This window comes from Lasioglossum baleicum, chromosome 17 (genome assembly GCF_051020765.1).
Source record: "Lasioglossum baleicum chromosome 17, iyLasBale1, whole genome shotgun sequence".
NCBI classification, from domain to species: domain Eukaryota; kingdom Metazoa; phylum Arthropoda; class Insecta; order Hymenoptera; family Halictidae; genus Lasioglossum; species Lasioglossum baleicum.
The window spans coordinates 7117244-7141446 of NC_134945.1; the positions used below are offsets into that span (position 1 = coordinate 7117244).

Genomic DNA, 24203 nt, shown 5'->3' on the forward strand with positions numbered 1-24203 from the left:
CTCCGTCAATTCCTGTCACCCTGTATTGAACTTGATCCCATCCCCATGCAAGACCATTTCTCAATTAGCAGTAGACATTATCGGTTCTTTAACTTTACTATTTCCCACGCGAGATTCTATATCGTTATCGTCGGCGGCGAGTTTCAACATTCTTCGCAGCGACTCGAGTTTGTCTCGTATCCAGCTGTTCTCGGACCTCTGATCTCTCACGGTTATTTTCCTCGACGATGTCCGCCGATTGTTATTATAATCTAGCGAACCGATCGTTGCTCGGGAGGACGATCGGGAAACGGAGTTTGCGGATCGAAATTCGGACCGTTGTTCACAAATATTGTACGATCGAGAACAGGAGTTTTTATTCGACGAAGGATCAGGAATTTTAGAACAGTGGTACGTCTTTCCGGGATAATGATACTCCGCTGGGGATAAATGCTGTTTCGTCCGCGACTTCGAGCGCATCGGTGACCGCTACAAAATATTCTTTCCTTCCGGTGATACGTTTACCACATGTACGTGTATATATGTTGATGATACACTTACGAATTTCGGATGCTTCACGTAAGGAATTTCGCCGCGGAAGACGTCGTATATTTGTGTCAGGTAGGAAAACATGGCGAGCTTGTCGGGAACGTCGCATTCAGCCATCTCTTCTCCAGTCATTATCTAAAGAATTTGATAAGGAATTTAACGAAATTGAATTGTTTGAATGTTCAAAGCAGGGTTGAGGAGTCGGAGCCAAAGTAAGAAGAAGCTATTAGTCCAGTCAACGAAAAGTTGTAGAGGAAAATGGAAGGAACACAATTTTTAAGTTTGGGTCTTTGTTTGGACTAGTTAGGTGGTAAATATACTAAAAGTCACCACTCCTAGCAGCTGAGCAGCATTGAAGCAAAAACACTAACTCGAACAAATAATACCAAAGTGAACATTGAGCGCGGATATCTCGGAAACTATGCGAGATAGCGGAAAACTGAATCGAATCAATCTTGTGGCACATTTTGTCAGCTTTAATTTTGTATAGAATGGTCTTATCGCTAGGACGCATAGTTTCCTAGATATAAGCGTAAAACCGAAAAAGGGGACCTTCTACTACGTGCCTCCTTGCGCAGGGACTCCTATGAGTAGGGACTTTTAGTATGTTTACCTTCTAACTAGTCCAAACACATATCCAAAGTTAAAAATTGTGTTCTTTCCATTTCCCTCTACACCGGCTTATGAGCATTCATTGACTGGACCATACGTATCAACTCCGTAGCCCTGTTCAAAGATAATCGAATTTCCCATGCTAACTTACCGGCGGTATGCCCAACTCTTTTTCAAGAATGTCGAAGGCCAGTTGGTTATTCTTTTCCACGTCTTCCGGCTGCAAGCTGTGAAAATCGATCAGATTCGGACGGTATCTGTGGATGATCGCGCAAATGGCCAGTCCGTTTTTGAACGAGGCGCCCATGTCTTGAATCTTGGCCGTGTCGTAGAGAGCTACCTGCTTTTGCAGCCAGCGGAGTAGCATGTCTGGATGGATTTGGGAATCTCCGTGGAGATCTGCACAGGCGTGACACACTTGAAATGAAGCAACGGCAATCGATCATGGTAAACTAACAGCGTTGAAACTCACCGCGGCGACGGCGTTTCTTAGGGATGTCAACGTCAGCTGGCGGCGGAAGCTGCTTGGTGCTGTCGGGATCATCTGTATCGAGGAGACTTCGCACTTGCATTGGAGTTACAGAGGATACATTCAGATTTGGGTATCTTAAAGAGAATTCAGTTACTGTAGATAACCAGAATAACGATTGTCCGAGACTAATCGTAAGGGACAAAAATAATTAGATCGGTGCGCAGAGGAAATATCAGTTTTATTGATTGCCTCCTTCGATTACACAATTTTATTGAATGAAAACTACTAGGGAAGGAATAACCTTGGTTCTCGGGAACGGGAATTTAGCAAGAAAGCAATCAATACTGTACTGGGCCTAGAGATTTTTCAATGGCTCTTGAACCATTCGAAAGCTGACCAATAAAAACCCATCCGAGTAAAATTACTGCCCTCTAGCTTGCCCGTGAGGGTAGTTATAGGGTAAATTAGATTTCGCGCTTTCCCGCTCATTTTCCGCTTTCGAATGTTTTCTAAAATTCTGAGAAAAATGTGGCACGTGTCGGGTCTCAAGACGCATTTTATAGAATTTTCTCAGATTTTTTGGCTGCAAACTGTGGTCGTGAAAAATGAAAAACACTCGAGTCTAGCTTTCCTTCTAGCAGCAAAAACGTCGAGGCAGTTTGGTTTTTATTGTTTTTGACAATGATCTCCCACAACAAAAAATCTGAAAAAAATCGAGGACACTGCTTTCGATGGTAGCTTATTAGGGCGCTAAACAGTAAAATAGCATGTTTTCATATTTTTGAGAAATCCTCATTTTTCCGACGTTTCGAGCGTTTTTCATTTTTCACGACCATAGTTTGCAGCCGAAAAATCTGAAAAATTTCTATGAAATGCGTCTGGAGACCCGACACGTGGCACATTTTTTTCAGAATTTTAGAAAACATCCGAGAGCGGAAAATGAGCGAGAAAGCGCGAAATCTAGTTTACCCTATAACTACCCTCACGGGCAAGCTAGAGGGCTGAAATTTTACTCAGATGGGTACTCAAGAGCCATTGAATAACCTCTAAGGGCAGTTCTGACCATCTTAATCGGCTAGGCCTTTCATTCGAAGACTCTTTGAAATTTTGACATGAAAACAATTCGCAAAGATCGCCCCCTATTCTTTTCTCAGCGTTCTAAGTCTACGAGGTCTCTTCAAAGAACTGCGTTATACCTGGTGTGCGGGTCCAGAGTGTACGCGGCGTAGTCTCTGTTCAAGTTCTCCGGGGTAGTCTGTCCGAGGAGTCTATAGATCGACTCTCGTTCCCCGATCACTTCTAGGGGTGACGTCGTCGATCCCCATTGCTTGATCGCCCAGCAAGCGTCCAACGAGCTCAAGAATCCTCTCGCGCAGCCGGAACCGGTCGGCCAAAACGGCTGCAACAGGTTTTCATTTAATTTGCTGGTCGCATATCGCAGTTCTATTTAAGTATCGTGCAGGAAACGCGATCGAACGAACCTCCAGCAGGCTGTCGCCGACAAGGATCATGAGCAATCGATGTCCGCGACGCTCCAAAATCCGACTGGCATTCTCCGCCGCATACATAGACGTGAAGTCGAACATGGCCACGTCTGGTTGCCCGTAATGATTCACTGCGAATTCCATATCCATCATCTGGTATTCCGTCGAGAATTCAGCTGCCTCGCGAGCGTAAAGCATCAATGCCTCGCGATCCACGTTCTCTTTGGCGAGCAATTTGGCAGTGTCCGCATGATCCTAAACGACCGTTTGATATCGTTATTGCATGGAATAACCTAACCTGACCTAACCATACCGGGCAAAATAGTATACCTTTATTCTATAATATCCAACACAACATCTCCACCTCTGCTCTCTCACGTTTTTACAGTATTTCAAGTATTTAAAAATTTCCCTAATCGTCCTAGTCTAAGATTCGGTAGGCTTTTAGCCTTCACTTTATCGCTCGCTAAGTTTTATCTAGGTTTCGACCCTAAATGCCCTAACTTTATGCTTTTTTTTCGCTTAAAAGCCTAATTCACCCCCCCCCCTTTTTAAAATGTGGCTTTAAAGCTTATTAAAAACCCTCTTAAACGAATACCCACACGGAGGGTCTAGAAGGAACTTTAAAAATTACCTAATTTCCCCCCGCCCATTCGCCAATTTACATTTTTTTCAAATCCGTGCTAGAAAAAAATTTTTAACCCTTTTTTGGGTAGTGCCTTAACCTAAACTACCCTAATCTAGATCAAATCTAGATATACCTGCAGAATAACTCCCTTGTCGATCAAACTGTGCTTCTTCGCAGTCATCACGAAATAATGCGTGTCGTCCTTGTAATACACGATATTCTCCAGATCGATACCAGTCTCCTGGTACAGCTCCTTGAAAAACTTCTGATTGAAGATAAAAGCCACTCCGCTGATCTCTTCCACCCGAGCCTCCGCCTCGGTGCGTTTGTTTATAAAATTCGCCGTTATCGCGATCGCCAATTTCCCTCGGAACTCCTTCCGCTTGAAACCTTCGAGCGTGTTCCGCTTACCGTCCGCGCCGATCAACACGTCGAACTCGTACTGGGACACCGGGTGATCCGCGGGGGTTGCTTTCGCTCGCCAGCCGATTTCTGAAACGAGGATCACCTGATAAACTGGTACACGATGCGCACAAAAAGACAAAAAGACAGCACAGCCAACGTCTCTTTGTTCTCGCATTATTAAAGAGTTCAACAGTTCCATGGCATTTTAAGGGGCTAGTATAGGCTCGATTTGTAACTAGAAAGGAACTAGAATCTTACTAGAAAAAGGGGTTGAAACATGGGTTTGCGCGGTTTCGTTTAATGTCCTCATACGAGCAAATTTTGGGCTGATTGTGGGCTCATTCGAAAGAGGAAGGTTCACCGCATGGTGCTCTGGTCATGAGGTTAACGAGATTATGTTTATATCTAATAATATTAGTGTCTAAAGTAGTGTAAAAATCTAGGGAAAAAACCCGCAGATTTCAATGCATTTTTCTGTCTCCAAAAGACTTCTTGACTGCTATGATGACCAGAGCACCATGCGGTGAACCTTCCTCTTTCGAATGAGCCCTCAATCAGCCCAAAATTTGCTCGTATAAGGACATTAAACGAAACCGCGCAAACCCATGTTTCGACCCCTTTTTCTAGTAATATTCTAGGTATTTTCTAGTTACAAATAGAGGGTATACTAGCCCCTTAAGTAGGAGCGCTAGTGTCTGGTTCTCAATTTTCAGTCACTGTTTTACCGACATTTTACCGATACAGTGACTGAGTCGGTAAAACAGTGACTATTATGTTGAGAAACAGACATTGGTGGACACAAAACGTGTCAAATCACGTGTGCACAGGAAATTTAATTGATGCTTGTCTATGAATCAACGATCTTCTTGTCCCCGACCGTAGAAGTCAACTACTCACTGCCTTCCTCCTGGTTTTCCGGCGGCGGTATCAGTGAATCGAAGCTCACGCTCTCGTGGAACTCGACGCCCAGGATTAAGGCGACTTTGAGCAAGATACATTGAAGCTGCCGTATGCTGATGTGATCGATAGATCCGGCGCAAAATTTTCCGAAAAATTTCTTCGCCCCTAGACCACGGAGATCTTGTATAACGAACGGCCAAAGATGGAGAACATTGTTCCTGGACATCCGGTCTCTTTTCTCCACGACGACCACCTTTGCTCCCAACAGCTGAGCCTCTATAGCCGAACGAAGCCCGCATGGACCGCCTCCGATGATCAACACCTGCAACGATATCTCCATTCAGTTTTTTGTCAGAGGTTATACGTATAAATACACATGGTACGTGAATAACAGGGTGGAGCAACAACTATGTCCACCCTGAATATCTCCGTTAATTGCAATAACATGGAAAAATGTTATCAACAAAAATTGCACGATACAGATTCCAAGGTCACCTTGATTTTTTAAATGGACTGTCCTATTTTTTATACCACAGATCGATAGAGTATCAAATTCTGAGTAGAAAAGTGTTGACGTCCATATGTCCTAAACCTAACAATTAACAAGATATTGTCCAAAAAAGAATGAAAATTATTTCGATGATATCTCGTTAACTATTCGATTTAGGACATGTGAAGGTCAACACGTTTATACTCAGAATTTGATACTCTATCGATCTACGGTATAAAAAAATAGGATATTCCATTTAAAAAAATCAAGGTGACCTTGGAATCTCCTCTATGCCTACAATATCGCGTCACTCTGTACCGTGCAATTTTTGTTGATAACATTTCTCCATATTATTGCAAATAACAGAGATATTCAAGGTGGAGACAGTTATTGTCCCACCCTGTATATCTCTTCAATGTACAGATATCGTTGGTGTGTAACTATTAAATTTTCATAAAAATCTTGAGGACAATGTTGAATGGTAAAATGGGGCTCATACGACACCAAAAATATTTTTTTGTTTTTATTTAATTTCTTTTAGAGATATCAAGATAACCTTCATCTTTTTAAATGGAACCACCGTTTTCTAAACATCTACAATGATGATCGTTTTAAAAAGATCGTCGTACAAAAATTTTGTCGGTAATGTAGGGACTGACATTGAAATGGTAAAATAAATTTTTTCGAGCCGTCAAAAATCCTTCTGACAATCATCATTTTAGTGAGAAAAGAACCTATTCCCAAAGTTTCATTCAATTCTGAGCACGGACGTAAACGGAAACACGGCCAAGGATAGTTACCCTCGTATTGGGGCATGCTTTGCCACGATTGTAACATTTATGGTTCGCCCTCTGATCGAACTTCTTCCACAGGGCCTGCGCCTTCCACGATCGCAGCTTCCCCTTCAGTTTCGGGTAGAACTGGGTGATCGTGTTCGGCCTGATCTTGAGCAGGTCGCACAGGTGTCTGAAGTGGCCAAGGATGGTCTTCAGAGTGGTCGCGTTGCAGAACAAATTGAACACCTCGTTCGCCAACGCCAATTCCGGCGAGCTCACCGCTTGCTTCCGACCGGTTTGCAGATGATCCATCTTGCCGATTCTGTAAATCATACAAATATCTTTATAAAGTAATGTCCCATTCTAAGTCAATTCTGTGTCGTGACATAGATCGGAAGGGAACACTATGTGAATGTAGGAAAGGACAGCATGTAAACAGCTTGCTTTCTTGTCTGTTTATCTGTCTGTTCGGTACAAATTTCTCAATTGATTTTAAACTAACTTCCCGACGAGCTAAAGACATGAAATTTTAAACATAGCTCAGAACTGGATGACAATGCAATATTTTGAAAAATTATTTTAAAAAGCCTATGCGTTTAGGAGATGTAAATTATTAATAAATTTAACCGTTACACCTCCCCGCGCGACGCTCAATATATCCCTAACCGCATACAGGTAGTCCTAAAAATTTGTGATTGTGAATTTTTAATAGCTATATAATAGCAAGATAATAGTAAGGAGTGTAGAGAATCTTTTCAAGGTCACCTCCAATTGTTCAAGGTCACCTATAATTTTTTTCAGATATAGAAATGTTTTTGTCAGATATAGCATAGTTTCAAGAGAGCTTCCACGTGATTATAGCAATTTTTTTGTGAACTCCTTTTTCCATGATTTTTTCAAGGTCACATCCAATTCATCAAGGTCACCTATAATTTTTTTCAAGGACGATTTCAAGACGAACTCGATAAAATGCCATGTTAAGGGCAGAGAGGCAAAAATTGTATCTAAATAAAACTTCTTTGTATTGTTCTGTTCGAATAAATTGCTGCGGGATAAGATGAAAATTTTGCAGGAATATCCGCGGTCGAAATCGCGAGGCAACGAGAGAAGAAGAATGTCGGCGCGTTCATACATGCCAAGTATTTATCGAAACGCGGAGAGTTAACGCTCGCTCAACACCATAAATGAAACAAACCGTCATCGCCATTGTTTCGTTCCTAAACGATGACGACGTCCCGCCACGTTCGTTCCCGAGGCAAAACACATTCGACGGAAATAACACGTGGCTGCGGGGAAAATTCCAGGGCAAATCTGGTGTGCCGCGTGTTGGCGCTAGAAAAAGAAGCGTCACGCTATGCACGAGAAGAAAATCACGAACAGGCTGATCGGCGCAACCTGTGGAAATCTCTTCTGGAACGACACATGCTGCAAATATTAAGATACCAAAAGCGATTTCTGACTTCTGAACATCAGAAGTTATAGATAGTGATAGAGATAGTGAATCGCTTCGATTCAATACTTACGACAAAAAATTCGATCAAACGAAGCTTCGAACGAAGTTTCGATCCTGTAGGATGACTGGTTCAGGAGTTATAAGTGTTTAAAGTTGAGCAATTTCGAACCTTTCGAAAACACTGCAGATTGCTCAACTTTGAGCAAGCATAACTCCTGAACCGTTGATCCTACAGGATCGAAAGTTGGATCTGCAGATTCTCCGGGTACAAATCTACTGGATTGCATACCAAACACGTCATAATTTATAGGAGAATTATGAAAAGTATAACATTTATTAACATTATCAGGACTTTGAAAATTGCCAAGACTTCAAGCCATTCAAGAATTTCCGATTTCGAATAAATATCGAATTGATTCGAAACTCTGTGCTGACTGATTTGTTCTAAAACTTGCGTATTGTATGCCCATCACTAGACAGCGGGTCTTCATGCAAAATAAAAATGTTTTACCTGAATTATAACAAACTGGAGTGAAATAGAAATTTATGTTGAAAAAAAATTGAAAATAATACAACAGAACTTTTAAATTCTCGTAATGTTTTAAATAACACCTAACTCATTTTTGTACCCATCACTATTCCCTTCGTTCCTCCGAATCCTTCAAAGAGTCGAAGCTTCGGAAAAGTAACAGCCCTAGTTTCTACCCACTGTGCGTCGGTTCTAGCATCGTGCTGCTACATAATCGTTGATTCTCCGGGTAAAAATCTAGTGGATTGCATACCAAACACGTCATAATTTATAGGAGAATTATGAAAAGTATAACATTTATTAACATTATCAGGACTTTGAAAATTGCCAAGACTTCATGCCTTTCAAGAATTTCCGATTTCGAATAAATATCGAATTGATTCGAAACTCTGTGCTGACTGATTTGTTCTAAAACTTGCGTATTGTATGCCCATCACTAGACAGCGGATCTTCATGCAAAATAAAAATGTTTTACCTGAATTATAACAAACTGGAGTGAAATAGAAATTTATGTTGAAAAAAAATTGAAAATAATACAACAGAACTTTTAAATTCTCGTAATGTTTTAAATAACACCTAACTCATTTTTGTACCCATCACTATTCCCTTCGTTCCTCCGAATCCTTCAAAGAGTCGAAGCTTCGGAAAAGTAACAGCCCTAGTTTCTACCCACTGTGCGTCGGTTCTAGCATCGTGCTGCTACATAATCGTTGATTCTCCGGGTAAAAATCTAGTGGATTGCATACCAAACACGTCATAATTTATAGGAGAATTATGAAAAGTATAACATTTATTAACATTATCAGGACTTTGAAAATTGCCAAGACTTCATGCCTTTCAAGAATTTCCGATTTCGAATAAATATCGAATTGATTCGAAACTCTGTGCTGACTGATTTGTTCTAAAACTTGCGTATTGTATGCCCATCACTAGACAGCGGGTCTTCATGCAAAATAAAAACGTTTTACCTGAATTATAACAAACTGGAGTGAAATAGAAATTTATGTTCTTTGTCAACATGGACAAAAATTGAAAATAATACAACAGGACTTTTAAATTCTCGTAATGTTTTAAGTACCACCTAACTCATTTTTGTACCCGTCACTATTCCCTTCGTTCCTCCGAATCCTTCAAAGAGTCGAAGCTTCGGAAAAGTAGCAGCCCTAGTTTCTACCCACTGTGCGTCGGTTCTAGCATCGTGCTGCTACATAATCGTTGATTCTCCGGGTAAAAATCTAGTGGATTGCATACCAAACACGTCATAATTTATAGGAGAATTATGAAAAGTATAACATTTATTAACATTATCAGGACTTTGAAAATTGCCAAGACTTCATGCCTTTCAAGAATTTCCGATTTCGAATAAATATCGAATTGATTCGAAACTCTGTGCTGACTGATTTGTTCTAAAACTTGCGTATTGTATGCCCATCACTAGACAGCGGGTCTTCATGCAAAATAAAAACGTTTTACCTGAATTATAACAAACTGGAGTGAAATAGAAATTTATGTTCTTTGTCAACATGGACAAAAATTGAAAATAATACAACAGGACTTTTAAATTCTCGTAATGTTTTAAGTACCACCTAACTCATTTTTGTACCCGTCACTATTCCCTTCGTTCCTCCGAATCCTTCAAAGAGTCGAAGCTTCGGAAAAGTAGCAGCCCTAGTTTCTACCCACTGTGCATCGGTTCTAGCGTCGTGCTGCTACATAATCGTCAATTCTCCGGGTAAAAATCTACTAGATTGCATACCAAATACGTCATAATTTATAGGAGAATTATGAAAAGTATAACATTTATTAACATTATCAGGACTTTGAAAATTGCGAAGACTTCAAGCCATTCAAGAATTTCCGATTTCGAATAAATATCGAATTGATTCGAAACTCTGTGCTGACTGATTTGTTCTAAAACTTGCGTATTGTATGCCCATCACTAGACAGCGGATCTTCATGCAAAATAAAAATGTTTTACCTGAATTATAACAAACTGGAGTGAAATAGAAATTTATGTTCTTTGTCAACATGGACAAAGATTGAAAATAATACAACAGAACTTTTAAACTCTCGTAATGTTTTAAATAACACCTAACTCATTTTTGTGCCCATCACTATTCCCTTCGTTCCTCCGAATCCTTCAAAGAGTCGAAGCTTCGGAAAAGTAACAGCCCTAGTTTCTACCCACTGTGCATCGGTTCTAGCGTCGTGCTGCTACATAATCGTCAATTCTCCGGGTAAAAATCTACTAGATTGCATACCAAATACGTCATAATTTATAGGAGAATTATGAAAAATAGAACATTTATTAACATTATCAGGACTTTGAAAATTGCCAAGACTTCAAGCCATTCAAGAATTTCCGATTTCGAATAAATATCGAATTGATTCGAAACTCTGTGCTGACTGATTTGTTCTAAAACTTGCGTATTGTATGCCCATCACTAGACAGCGGGTCTTCATGCAAAATAAAAATGTTTTACCTGAATTATAACAAACTGGAGTGAAATAGAAATTTATGTTGAAAAAAAATTGAAAATAATACAACAGAACTTTTAAATTCTCGTAATGTTTTAAATAACACCTAACTCATTTTTGTACCCATCACTATTCCCTTCGTTCCTCCGAATCCTTCAAAGAGTCGAAGCTTCGGAAAAGTAACAGCCCTAGTTTCTACCCACTGTGCATCGGTTCTAGCGTCGTGCTGCTACATAATCGTCAATTCTCCGGGAGGCTTCAGTGCCAATAAGATTAGGGGATTATCGGTACGTGGAAAATCAAATGCGATCTCCGACGAGAGTCACCGGAAGCGGCATGTGACACACCGCTTTACACGAATCTGCATCAAGCAGCAGCGGACACCTATTGATTTTTCATTACCTAAGACAGAGCAAGCCGCGGCGGACGGTTAGAAACGAGTCTGCAAATAACCATCTCCCTCCTCGATAAATCGACGATCCGCAGAGGGAAGAAGAACGGGCTAGCTGTGTGTCCCGGAGCATCCTCGAGCCACTTGAAATGTCACGAGGTACTGCCCGAGATGCCTTCTGCGTGCCTTTCGCGGTTAGGCTCGATCGTTGTGGATCGCGTCGATCGCACAACGCCTGCAGACGTTCGCGAGAGAGAATCCCGAATTTCCTCGGCCAGCTCTCGAGAAAGAGCGAGCATAAAAATATCGTCGCGATCGCTCGAGCATTCCGCGTTTGAATAAAAAAAGAACGAACCTGCTCCGATGAACAGCCTCCGAGATAGAAATTTCCGAGGCAGCCCTGATCTCGCGGGGAAGAATATTCAGTAACGTTGCCCAAGTTGTCCCACAGGGTAACGCGTCCCACTTTACGCGATCATAACTCCGTCAAAAATTGCCGTATCGATACCGTTGAACAATGGTTCGAAAGCCTGAAACCTCTAGTTTCAGATGCCCCGTTTCAAATTGTTGCTATGTTGGTTTTTTACTAAGTTATAGCAAGACGAAGACAACATTGACGGTTAACAAAAATTTTGTGCAACTTTGGAACATCACACGGGGAGCAACAAATTTTTTTGATAAATCGCGTTAATATCATTTGGAAGGGCTATCTTTCCTGTGTAAATTGTGTGGTTGTTGAATATTGTGCGATTTTTTTTATTCGAGTTATTCAGCGTTGAAGTAAATATGGGCTTTTCAACTTTAACTGGCTCCAGAAAGCGAAAAAATTATCGTAGAATCTTGTGCAGAAAAGCAATAGAAAGAGCGTTTCTTTCTCTTCAAGGCACTCCTTTTGTTTTTTCAATTCCATTAACATTTCGATGTACCAGGTGTTGCCGAAAATATGCTTGAAAAATGCACAATTTCCAGTTTTCCTTTAACTCGCTATATCTCGGCGAGAAATGATCGTAATAGCATGATCCGAACGTCAGATTGAAGCAGAGATTCTGCCGATTCGATTGAGTACCCCATGAACTCGCTGCGACAATTTTTTACCTATAGCAGCTGTGTTTGAAGTTAGTGCTTCGCAGAAATTAGCCACGTACAGCGGCAGCCTGACATCTCTGAATACGGACCAAACTCGATTCAAAATCAAAGAACTTTCGATAGAAATGAGGTAGAGCGAGGAAATATTTTTAAATGAAAGCTGAAACTTTGCAGAATATGGGAAAAATAGGGAGATTATGGTACGAACGTTTTTCAACATCGAGAAAATTCGTCAAACATGTAGAATTTCAAGAAAATGTGGTTTCTCCAGCACCAAGCGCGGAAAAAATTTTTTTTCAACATGCTATATATCATTTCTCGTAGATTTTTGCACACTGATTTCAAATCTGGTCTGAAAATTTGTCTACGACCTCAAGAAATCGATTTTTCGAGGGAGCGCAATATGATGTCACGAATACGTCGATGCTCGACACGATGCACTTGCGCGCACGGTTCTTTGAACTTACGACCTGACGACTCTCCCAAGGATACTTTCATCGTGCACCGCGCACGCATCACCCCGGGAAAACGGAAGTGTTTACCGCGGAGAACTTTCCCCGATGGCCGTCCTTCGGAGATCAAAGTAGAACTGCAAGCTCTCAACCTTTCAACTTCACCGTGATATTGGAAATATTCCCGATATAATTATCATACGCCTATTTTTACTTCGATTCACCTCGGCGGGACGATGCGAACAACAGAGGTGAACAAACGCGGCTGTTTATCGTTCACCGACTCCATCATGCGGGTAGAGTTGACGTTTTACTTCCATTTTAGGTTCTAGATCAGGCCTGGCCAACCCAAATGGTTTCACGGGCCACTTTGACGACGCGTAACGTTACAGCACTTTAGGTAAACATGCTTTTAAAAATGTGTAACAAATACAAAATGAATAAAACGTTATTTATAACAATGACACATGCAAATTTTCATTTACATACTTAATATTTTTGTATACATACGAGAAACAAAAGTTTTAGTAGAAATATTACTTTGCAATATTGTAAATATTACTTTGCAATATTGTAAATATTACTTTGCAATATTGTAAATATTACTTTGCAATATTGTAAATATTACTTTGCAATATTGTAAATATTACTTTGCAATATTGTAAATATTACTTTGCAATATTGTAAATATTACTTTGCAATATTGTAAATATTACTTTGCAATATTGTAAATATTACTTTGCAATATTGTAAATATTACTTTGCAATATTGGAAATATTACTTTGCAATATATGGAAAAATTGAAGTTGAAATGGAAAAGTTGAGGTCGAAATTGAAAAATTGACGGTGAAATTGAAGTTGAAATGGAAAAATTAATGTTGAAACTGAGAAATTGAAGTTGAAATAGAAAAATGAATGTTGAAACTGAAAAATTGAAATTGAAAGAGAAAAATGAAAGTTGGAATTGTTGTTGAAATTGAGAAATAGATGTTGAAAAATGGAAGTGGAAATTGAAAAATTGAAGTGGAATTTGAAAAATTGATGTTGAAGTTGAAGTTGAAATTGAAAAATTGAAGTTGAAACTGTAAAATTGATGTTGAAACTGAAAAATTGAACTTGAAATTGAAAAATTGATGTTGATGTTGTTGTTGATTTTCGGGCATGCGCGAAAAAACCGTGCTATATCCCAACAACACTGGCCGTGGGTTGTGGACCTATCAGTGGTTGATAGCTAAATGACGAGGATGTTAAGGTCAGAGTTTTGAAGATGACGTAGCCAGGTTCCAATATGATATGAGGACAGAGGTTCGAGGATGAGGCAGAGTTTGAGGATGAGTCAAGGAAGAAAAGTGTCCGTTTTCGCGCGGAATGACCCCATTATGTTCTCCTTCGACTCTGTAGTCGAAGGAACGTTCGAAGTGTTCGATAATCGGAAAGTGATTCGAAAAGCATGACGTCTGCATCCGATGCACCAGTTCGAATTCGAAGTTCGTAGGCGTGCGCGATGGCAGATGGCCTCATTCCGTACACGCCACAGATCATTTAGCGAAACGCAACGTAATAAAGAAGATATGTACGAAAGCTAATGGCCAAGATATCTGCATGTTAATTGCCGTTGCATCACCTAGTCGGGAAGGTTCGCGCTGTCTATCCTCCCAGCTTATTAGGGCCTCGAGCGAATTAGGAAATTCTGCGCAACAAACGTTGTTTTTGCGAGTTAGTGCAATTCGCGTTCCTCGCTCGGTCGAATTTGTACACGCGCGCTACGCACCAGCCTATTAACGCGTTCCGCTTTGTGCCGCGACCCACATCAGTACTTTGATCGCGATTTTAATGTGGAATGTACAGGGTGAGACACCTGGCGTTATCGCCTCAGATATGTTTGTTGTTTTGAGGACAAAGTTGAATGATAAAATGGGGCTCATAGGATAGCAAAAGATTTTTGTTTTTGTGTAATTTGTTTTAGAGATAGAGATATTTTTCAATTTCAACGTCAATTTTTCAATTTCGACTTCTTCAATTTTTCCATTTTCCTTTTCAACTTCAATTTTTCCATTTCAACTTCAATTTTTCCATTCCAACTTCAATTTTTCCATTCCAACTTCAATTTTTCATTGTCAATATCAATTTTTCAATTTCTACTTCAAGTTTTCATTTTCCACTTCAAATTTTGAGTTTCAACATCAATTTCTCAATTTCAACATCAATTTCTCAATTTCAATATCAATTTTTCAATTTCAACTTCGAGTTTTCAATTTCCAATTCAATGTTTGAGTTTCAACATTAATTTCTCAGTTTCAACATCAATTTCTCTATTTCAATATCAATTTTTCAATTTCAACTTCAAAACTTCTGCAGAACCCGGAAATGGCAAATGACCTCAGGAACCTGATTAATATAATCAGGTCCTGATCAAATCAACGATTAAGTTCCGTTGTATATATTAGAAATAAAGTACCAAATGACGGAATACAACATTACTCCGTAAAGCGTCCGTTTTCGCGTCGAACGACCCAATAGCTAAGGACCAGCGTCGTACGAATGGAGGCCGGTGTTTTAATCTTCTTAAATTGCGTCCAACGGGATAATCTTGATCGGTGGAACCGAGGCGGTCGATGCGAATCGAGATATACGGCAGGGTTTCAACGCCGCGCCGGCAGCGTAGGAACAGTTTCTCGTTGTGCGGTCACGATCAGCTGTTCCGGCCATTATAGCAAATTGTCAGGGCAAACGAGCGTCATCCGACACGTCCACGTTATACCTACGCGAATACTTTTACGCCTTCTGTGCTCCCTTCCACCTCTTCCCGTTTCGCCAGGAGGCGGTTTCCGCACACGCCTCTTCTGGAAGCTTTTTACCCTTGTATAGTCGACCAGAATGTTCGCCGTTGTTGGACAACCGAGGTACCCGGATACCCCAGGCGTTCGAAAGCAGCGAGGATGCTCTGAGAAAGAGCGGGCTATCGAAAGCCTATCGAAAAGCGACGTAGAGAAATGTACCGTTCGGTTCGTGTCACCTGCGACGTTTGATCGGGCCAGGCGAGTGACCCGAATGTTAAACGTCGAACGTAGGTTGAAGAACGAGCGCAACCGGGCAAGCGGTTCACTGGGTTATCTATTAGAAGTCTCGGGACGCCTATTGAGCAACGCACGATACCGCTGTACCAAGGTGTCATGCTACATTTTGGAACAACTTGGAACCAAGCCACTCTGTGTCTCGCTCCCCCGTTCTCCATTCTATCGCGGCGGGCGGCGGCGTAGAAACGCGATCATCTGTCCCCGATTCGAATGGCAACCGCTCGAAAATTCTGTAGAAACCATGGTCCGCGTTCTGATCTACTTGTCCACCCGTTTCGCGAGTCTCACGGAAAATAGCCCCGGTAACGGTTCGTCATTTTTTCCCGAACAAACAGCGGCATTTCTATCCGCGGTTAATCTCGGTTTCCGGATTTCTTCAGGCCGACCTTGCGCCACTTACGAGATAAACGGCTTAGACGATCGTTCTTTGTCTTCCTCGATGTTAATGCGCCACGGTATTATTGAACAGCGGAAGTTCGCGTTATCTTTTCTTAAGCGCTCGGATATGCACTTAGTTCTGTCTTGTGTAACTGTATTGTGTCGCGTTTCAGTTTCTTCGCGGTTGCCAGCCACATTGCAGGCAGGGGAGACCGGGGTTGCTCGTTACTATACCGGACTCAAAATTAGGGCCTTTCTCCTAGGGCTGTGCGAACATCTGCAGAATGCGAGCCGAACTAAGTTCGACTGAGTCGAACCGAGAAGTACTCGCATCGATACGAACTACTCGCACCGATGCGAACTATCCGACCCGTGCGAACCGTTCGCTTCGTGCGAGAACTCGCCTAGGTTCGCTCAATCCAATCGAACTTTTCTGGGCATGCTCGGTGCGAGCCCAGAAAAGTTCGATTGGATTGAGCGAACCTAGGCGAGTTCTCGCACGAAGCGAACGGTTCGCACGGGTCGGATAGTTCGCATCGGTGCGAGTAGTTCGTATCGATGCGAGTACTTCGCATCGATGCGAACTATCCGTCCCGTGCGAACCGTTCGCTTCGTGCGAGAACTCGACTCGACTCGCACAAGCGAGTCTCGACTCGACTCGACTCGAACTCGGCTCGCATTTTGTGAGCCCGCTTGCAGCTCTACTTTCTCCTACGAATTATAACGTGTTTGGTATGTAATCCAGTAGATTTGTACCTGGTGCGGATGCTGACGAAGTTTCGAACCTCTAGGATCAATGGTTCAGGAGTGATGCTTGCTTAAAGTTGAGCATTTTTCAGTGTTTTTGACAAAAACACTGCAGATTGCTCAACTTTAAGCGACCATAACTCCTCAACTATTGATCCTACAGGATCGAAACTTCGATCTGCAGATTCTCCGGGAACAAATCCACTGGATTACATACCACATACATCATAATTCATAGGAGAAAGGTACTAATTTTAATTTTAAAGTAAGTTAAGTTAATTATATTTTAAAATTCTAATCTTAAAATTACAATATTGTAATGGGTCTTTTACTTATCTGGTAGCTATCTAAGCGTTCGTTAAAAACAAACGCTAGACTATCTTGGACGCCACAAAAATGGACGACAGAGTGCCTTTACCCCTTATTACAAGAAAAACGATTGGAAAGGACTCGCGCGGTCTGGTTTTTTACAAATAATGATCGGAACAGCTTGCGTCGGGAACTTCCAGCCCCGGTGAACCGCTTTGCAGAATCGCGAATTCATTCTCCGTGATTCGTGGCCTGTTATGTTCGCCGTTACGTGTTCATTGACTTTTGTAGCGTTCCGTATATTTAGCGGTTCGCGCAAACGATTCTGGGTCAGAGAAAAACCGCAACAACAGGAGAGAGCGTCCAGCTGCAAAATGGTTATCGATGTTTAGGCGTCGCCCATTCGAACTACAGTGTTCTGGGTGAGGAGAAAAATTCCCGCGGCGTACGTTACTTCGCTCGAAATTTAATCATGCAAAGCGAAGGCACCGGGGGACCATCCGCCTCGCGAACAACAATTGATTCTCCTGTCTCGTTCGCCCTTTCTTCGTCCCCGTGGATCGCAGCGCTACTTTCATTCGGGTCTCGCTCCGCAGGCGACAAAGGGACACACCTCGCTGACTTTCTTTCATCTTTTCACTTTGCTTTCGTTCCGGCGAGTTTCGACGAGTTTCTGACCCCGTCCGGATCGATTCCGTTCATTAACGTCCTCCGAAATTCTGGCGAAGGCGAAATTTATGAAAGAAGGTCAAGCGAGACCACCGGCTGCAAGCGGTTATCGATCTGAACGAGACCGAGTTATTATTCGGCAACCGAGTCAATGTTTGACGAGCCTCGAACAAGAACACGTCGACGCGAGAGGGAAACTTTTGTGCAACGGGCCATTCCATGCCAAATCGATCACTTTTTGACTTCATCCCAATGCTTTCTCCTACAAATTATGACGGATTTGGTATGTAATCCAGTGGATTTGTACCTGGAGAATCTGCAGATCCAAGTTTCGATCCTCTAGGATCAATGGTTCAGGAGTTATGGTTGTTTGAAGTTGAGCAATCTGCAGTGTTTTCGAAAGGTTCGAAATTGCTCAACTTTAAACACTTATAACTTCTGAACCATTCATACTACAGGATCGAAACTTCGTATACGTTCATAATTAATCAATCTTGATTAAAATTTTAACTGATTAATGCCCAACTCTGATTCGTAACTCAAATACTTGGTGCATTGGTCTGCGTCGATCATGGAAAAGAATGGTAGCCATCCCCCTGGCTGACGAAGATCAACAAACGGCGGAGCACTCGTTTCAGCGAGTGCCCGAAAACGAGAAGGTGAGTGTTCCTCTATAAATATACGATGCTCGAGGTGGTCGTGCGAAAGATGCGATCTCGTGGAACTAGAGCGACCCGAACCGACGCGACGAACAATTTTGCAGGCGTCGTGGGCGTCGATGAAGAAGCTGCCAGTGTCACGGCACGCTTATGCCTGGACACGTACCACCGTGGTCGCTGCTTGCCAAACGAACCGAGCGAATTCGATTTTCGTTCGTATCTTTCCATTCCAATTTCCAATCAATTTTCTTCAGCAGAAGACAGATGGCCGACGCAATCTCGGAGAAACCATTTGCAGGCTACCTGTTACATTTAGGGGATGTTCCTGAACTAGGCTACGTCGGGCACATTAGAGGATAGAGAAGAACCTCCCCGCAGCCTTAGAATCCTGGAAACGGGTCTACCCCCTTAGCAAAACCGCGGAGAATATTGTTATACAGGTTGTCCAAAACCATCCGTGTTAACTTCTCAGATAAACATATTCGGTAAAAATGTTTGCAATAAAAGTTGCAGGGATTAATGGAGGACATATCTCCATGACCTTGTATTTGACCTTTGGATCCATTTTCAAGGTTATTTGGAGGTCACTACGTATTTTTTAAATGGGAACACCTATTTTGGACTACGGATAGCAGTCATTTTAATCTAGGACATAGATTAAAAGAAAGTTCGATCCTGTAGGATCAACAGTTCAGGAGTTATGCTTGCTTACAGTTGAGCAATACACAGTGCTTTCGAAAGGTTCGAAATTGCTCAACTTTAAACGCTTATAACTCCTGAACCATTCATCCTACAGGATCGAAACTTCGTATACATAACAATCTCGATTAAAATTTCAATATCGATCACTTTATGACTTTAACCGAGAGTAGTGATGGGCATACAATACTCTGTCTTGCAAGTTTTCGAACAAATCATTCAACACAGAATCTCGGATCATTTCGTGAACTATGAGCATGGATGTCTCGGAAACTATGCGAGATAGCGAAAAACTGAATTGAATCAATCTTGTGGCTCGTTTTGTCAGCTTTAATTTTGTATAGAATGGTCTCATCGCTAGGACGCATAGTTTCCGAGATATCCGCGCTCAAAGTCCTACTTTTGCGACCTTGAGCCCATAAATAACACCACGATATTTTTTTCCGGTTTTTCGGCCGAAGACGTTGAAAATTCTGCGAAAGTTCTCCCAGCAAATTTGGAAAGCGAGCGTCCAGTGATTTCGCAACGCGCGGCCCACGCGCGAGCAACGATCTAACAAGCTAATATTCATCCGTGTATAATTAATATTCCGCCGGTGGGGACATCAATTCTTGAATTAAATCCGTTTCGCAATCTGAATGTATCTCGTTCGAAGACGGAAGCGACGATAATAGACGACGGAGGGTATATCGCGGAGAGACACACACGCGTTCGTCCAATAAAATCGATGCGAACGAAAATAGTCGTGTGTGCCCGTGGTCGTTCATCGAACGATACGCGGGTTGGCGTGGCGGCCCATGTGCTTGACCGGCGATGTGCATATTATTGTGCAGAACGCGAGAGAGCGAACGGACGGTCCGGTCGGTCGCGGGTGTCGTTGCACGGCTGGCAATAACACGACGAGGTCCACAACCTGCGAGAGAGCTCGTCTGCTGCTCGTCTATCGGACTTGATACCGCTAATTGCCGTAAATTTATGTCCCTTGGCGACCAGCTAAAAGAACGCTACCAAGGGGACAAGAGGCCGGCCATTGTCGGCTATTGTCGGCGAACATCAAAGCGAAATCACAAAATCGTTCGAGCATGCTTGATGATCTCCTTGCACCTGACGATCCCCCCCCCCCCCGTTCTTCCTCTCTTCTGCAGATTCATTCCTCATTGATGCACCGGGATTTCTTAATAGTCCTCTCCGCGTTTTTGTCGAATACAGTCCCGAAAATGTTATACAGTCAAACCTTGTTTTTTTGAAGTGAAATTTCTTTTTGCCGAGGGTTACACAATTTTCTGATGTTACGGGAAGTCGAAATTCGAGTGGCGCGAACATCGCAACGTCAATTTTTCCATTCCAACTTCAATTTCTCAACATCAACATCAACTTCATTTTTCAATTTCTACATCAATTTCAATTTTTCAATTTCGATTTCAACGTCGATCTTTCGATTTCAACTTCAATTTTTCAACATCAACATCAACTCTTCAATTGCAACGTCAATTTCAACTGTTACGAGCCAAGTTTCAGACAGCGATGCGGGAAAACGAGGGGAGTTTGGATTTAGAGATATTTTGGGTCTAGATAGGAAGGGTACACGTAGGACTAGCGAATGTCCATTTCACCACTGGGTCGCCTCGTGTGGAACATAGGAGTGGACTTAGCCGGTGTCTATCTCTCCACCGGGTGGCCACTACATACAGGGTGTCCCAAAATTCCTTCAACAGCCGGAAATGGGTGTTTCCTGAGATCATTTGAAGCAACATTTTCCTTTGCAAAAATGTTATCCGTGGCTTTGTTTAGGGATTATTAACGAAAAACACTGACCAATCATAGCGCGACCTAGACGCGAGTTGGCACAGTCGGCCAATAGACAGTTAGCGTGCCGGGCCGCCTAGGTCGCGCTCTGATTGGTCCGTGTTTTTCGATAATAACTCCTAAACAAAGCCGCGGATAACATTTTTGCAAAGGAAAATGTTGCTTCAAATGATCTCAAGAACCTACCATTTCTGGCTGTTGGAGCAATTTTGGGACATCCTGTAGATTTGAAAGGGTTGTTATGGACTAGCCGGTGTCTGTTTCATCACCGGGTCGCCACCAGGGGGTGTAAGCTGTAATGGAAATATTTCAACCACTATGTTGCGCCCCCGGAACATAGGCGGCGTTGGTGTCGCTGCAGTTTTTGCGTACGTATGCCTATCGCCCAGAAGCTATACGAGAGTTATTCTTTGCGATACATATACCAAAATTTTCGATGATTTTATAAGATCGTCGGTGGGCCAATCGGCTAAAGCAGGCATGCACAGCTCTTTGCTCTCAGAGCAGCTCCCGTGCTCCCAAGTTGCTCCCCGTATGCTCTCAGACCAGATCGGACGTATGGAAGGGGAACCCACTAAGCGTGACTTGTAAACATAGCATGAGAGAAGACGAGTGGGAGGGGCGTGGGGAAGTGGAGAGCGCGCCGGAGTGGTCAGACTACAACAACGTAGACGCCGCCCCCACTCTCATACGCTCTTCTTCTCGTCTCCTCTCGTGTTCCGTTTACAATTGGTGGGTTCCCCTTCCATACGTCCGAGCAAGGTCACTGCTCCGACCCTGCTCAGGAGCAGGGTCGATTGCTCCTGCTCCCAAATCGTCCACCTGTGCATGCCTGGGCTAAAGAGTTGGACTACCAAGCGGTAGACCGAGGTTCGAATCCTGTTGGGGTAAACAGTTTTTTTCCAACCGTCTACCGCTTTTTATCTATATATACTGTCATTAGTTCGCCCCCGGATCATAGGCGGCGCTAAAATACTGGTCAGATTTTTAACACGGCAGCTTACCCCCCCCCCTGGTCGCCACTAGGAAGGAAGAAAGGGTTAGTGTGGGGGAAAAATACCGTTCAAGCACAGCAATGGCTTGGAAAGTGTTATCAGAACTCTGTCTTCGTCGAAAGCAACCATTCGTCGAAATGAACGCCTAGTTGAAATGGTGCTTTCAGATGGGGTAGCAGAATTGCCAAGGCGTTCGGGAGACGCCATATCGACGCGTGTCTCTTCCCCTCGTGGTCTCGGTATTGAACGAATGAATCCGGAGGATGGCGCGAGGTCAGATTCGCCGCGATTGCCCCAGTTCGCCCTGAATTTACACGAAGACTTTACTCGGGGTCTTTTTTTAACACTCAACCGGTGACCTATGAGCGACGGCTCACTCATCGAGACGCGCTTTTTCCCGTTGTGCAACGTCCAAGCTCTTCGAATTCGTGCGAGGATTCCTCGACGGCAAATAGCACGCTGTCCTCGTGGCAGCGCTGTCGACTACCGCAATCGCTTTTTCGAATCGGCGCGTTGTTTCTTCGACGATGTTTTCTGCGGGAATCGGCTCGAAGTTTATGCTGCGAGAACGAGCAGAGTCCAGTTTCTAGAATTACGCCGTGTATACCGGCGGATATGTAGAACAAATTACGCATAGAATCGTTTTACGAGACATCGGATAGCTATTGCGTACGGATGCCCGTGGCTAGCGACCTAACGATTCGGTTACAAACACTACAGAATCTATTTCCAACGATCGATACTCGTCCCGATAATTGCGGAGACCTATCGCCCGCACTCTTCGAACCGTGTTTTGCAACCAGACCTGGGCGAAAAAGTTTAAATTGAAAAATTGAGATTAAATAGTTGAAATTGAAAAATTGCAATTGAAGTTGAAAAATTGAAGTTGAAATTCAAAAATTATCGTTGAAAGGGAAATTAAAAAATTGAAATTGAAGTTCAATTGAAGAGTTGAAATTGAAGTTGAAATTGAGAAATTGTCGTTGAAATGGAAATTGAAAAATTGAAATTGAAGAGTGGAATTTGAAAAATTGTCGTTGAAATGAAAATTGAAAAATTGAAATTGAAGTTGAAAAGATCACGGCAATATAGTGTAGCGCTCCACGCTTTTATTTACAGTCACCAATGTCTAAAAGAATCCTGTCCACACGTACAAATCTCGGCCACGTCTTATCCGTCAGGCCCCGGCTGGTATCACCGAAATGGTACGCGCGTCTCGATAAAAAGAATCGGTGATACTTCCTTATCGGGTGTATACTGTTGGCACAAGCCGAACCGGCAAATGGTTAATTCGAAGCTGACGATAAGAGGGCTTGGCGTACACAGAGAGTCGGACAGAGACAGATAATCGCTTAGCCACGATAACGCTTATCGGACCGAGTGTTTCCCATCTCTTTTTTTTAACGAGCGACAGGTTCACTGCCCATGGATACTCGACTCGGTGATTCACGTCAACGTTTGTTTTGTAATCTTCCCTGATCGTACTCTATTTTTTTTTCAAGTGCGAGGCTTGTGTGCTTATTTGGTAACAAGATACCTGGATGTCGACGCCGACGATAGCGATAACGGACGCGGAAAATGAATACACGGCGTGTTAGATTCGACGCGATAGCAAACGGTAGTACAGTAATTGTGCGAATTAATTCGAGCACTAGTGAAATATTGGAAACCATGATTTATTGGTCGGTAAACACGAAATCGAAGACAAAGCATACAAAGTTTCCACACACTTCAATTTCTCTGCCAGGCTAGAAGAACTAGTTTGTATAGAATGGTCTTATCGTTAGGACGCATAGTTTCCGAGATATAAGCGGAAAACCGAAAAAGGGGACTTTTAGTATGTTTACCTCGTAACTGGTCCAAACAAAGACCCAAAGTTAAATCTCGGAAACTATGCGAGATAGCGAAAAACTGAATGGAGTCATTCTCATGGCACATTTTGTCAGCTTTAATTTTGTATAGAATGGTCTTATCGCTAGGACGCATAGTTTCCGAGATATAAGCGGAAAACCGAAAAAGAGGGACCTCCTAGGAGTAGGGACTTTTAGTATGTTTACCTCCTAATTAGTCCAAGCAAAGTCCCAAAATTAAAAATTGTGTTCCTTCCATTTCCCTCTACACCCCCCTTATGAGCATTCATTGACTGGACTGGACTAAAGACAAAAATTTCTGGTTACGC

At 42.5% G+C, this 24203-nt stretch overlaps 1 protein-coding gene across 13 annotated transcripts in view; it reads right to left on the bottom strand.

The window, feature by feature from the left end:
* The window catches only part of Mical (Molecule interacting with CasL), a 75883-nt gene that overhangs the window by 24147 nt on the left and 27533 nt on the right, over nucleotides 1-24203 (bottom strand). For 12 of the 13 annotated variants that reach the window (XR_013010822.1, XR_013010823.1, XM_076441799.1 and 9 more), the window contains exons 2-9: nucleotides 6320-6617; nucleotides 5027-5351; nucleotides 3858-4216; nucleotides 3094-3351; nucleotides 2809-3011; nucleotides 1613-1746; nucleotides 1292-1539; nucleotides 541-663 (exon numbers count right to left, since the gene is read on the bottom strand). Coding sequence is in view for 11 of the 13 variants with exons in the window: in XM_076441799.1 (XP_076297914.1) it covers nucleotides 541-663; nucleotides 1292-1539; nucleotides 1613-1746; nucleotides 2809-3011; nucleotides 3094-3351; nucleotides 3858-4216; nucleotides 5027-5351; nucleotides 6320-6607 (1938 nt within the window). In the remaining 2 variants the exon portion in view is untranslated. Of the gene's footprint in view, nucleotides 1-540; nucleotides 664-1291; nucleotides 1540-1612; nucleotides 1747-2808; nucleotides 3012-3093; nucleotides 3352-3857; nucleotides 4217-5026; nucleotides 5352-6319; nucleotides 6618-24203 lie in introns of those variants that run through there. The other variant, XM_076441797.1, reaches the window with a different exon arrangement.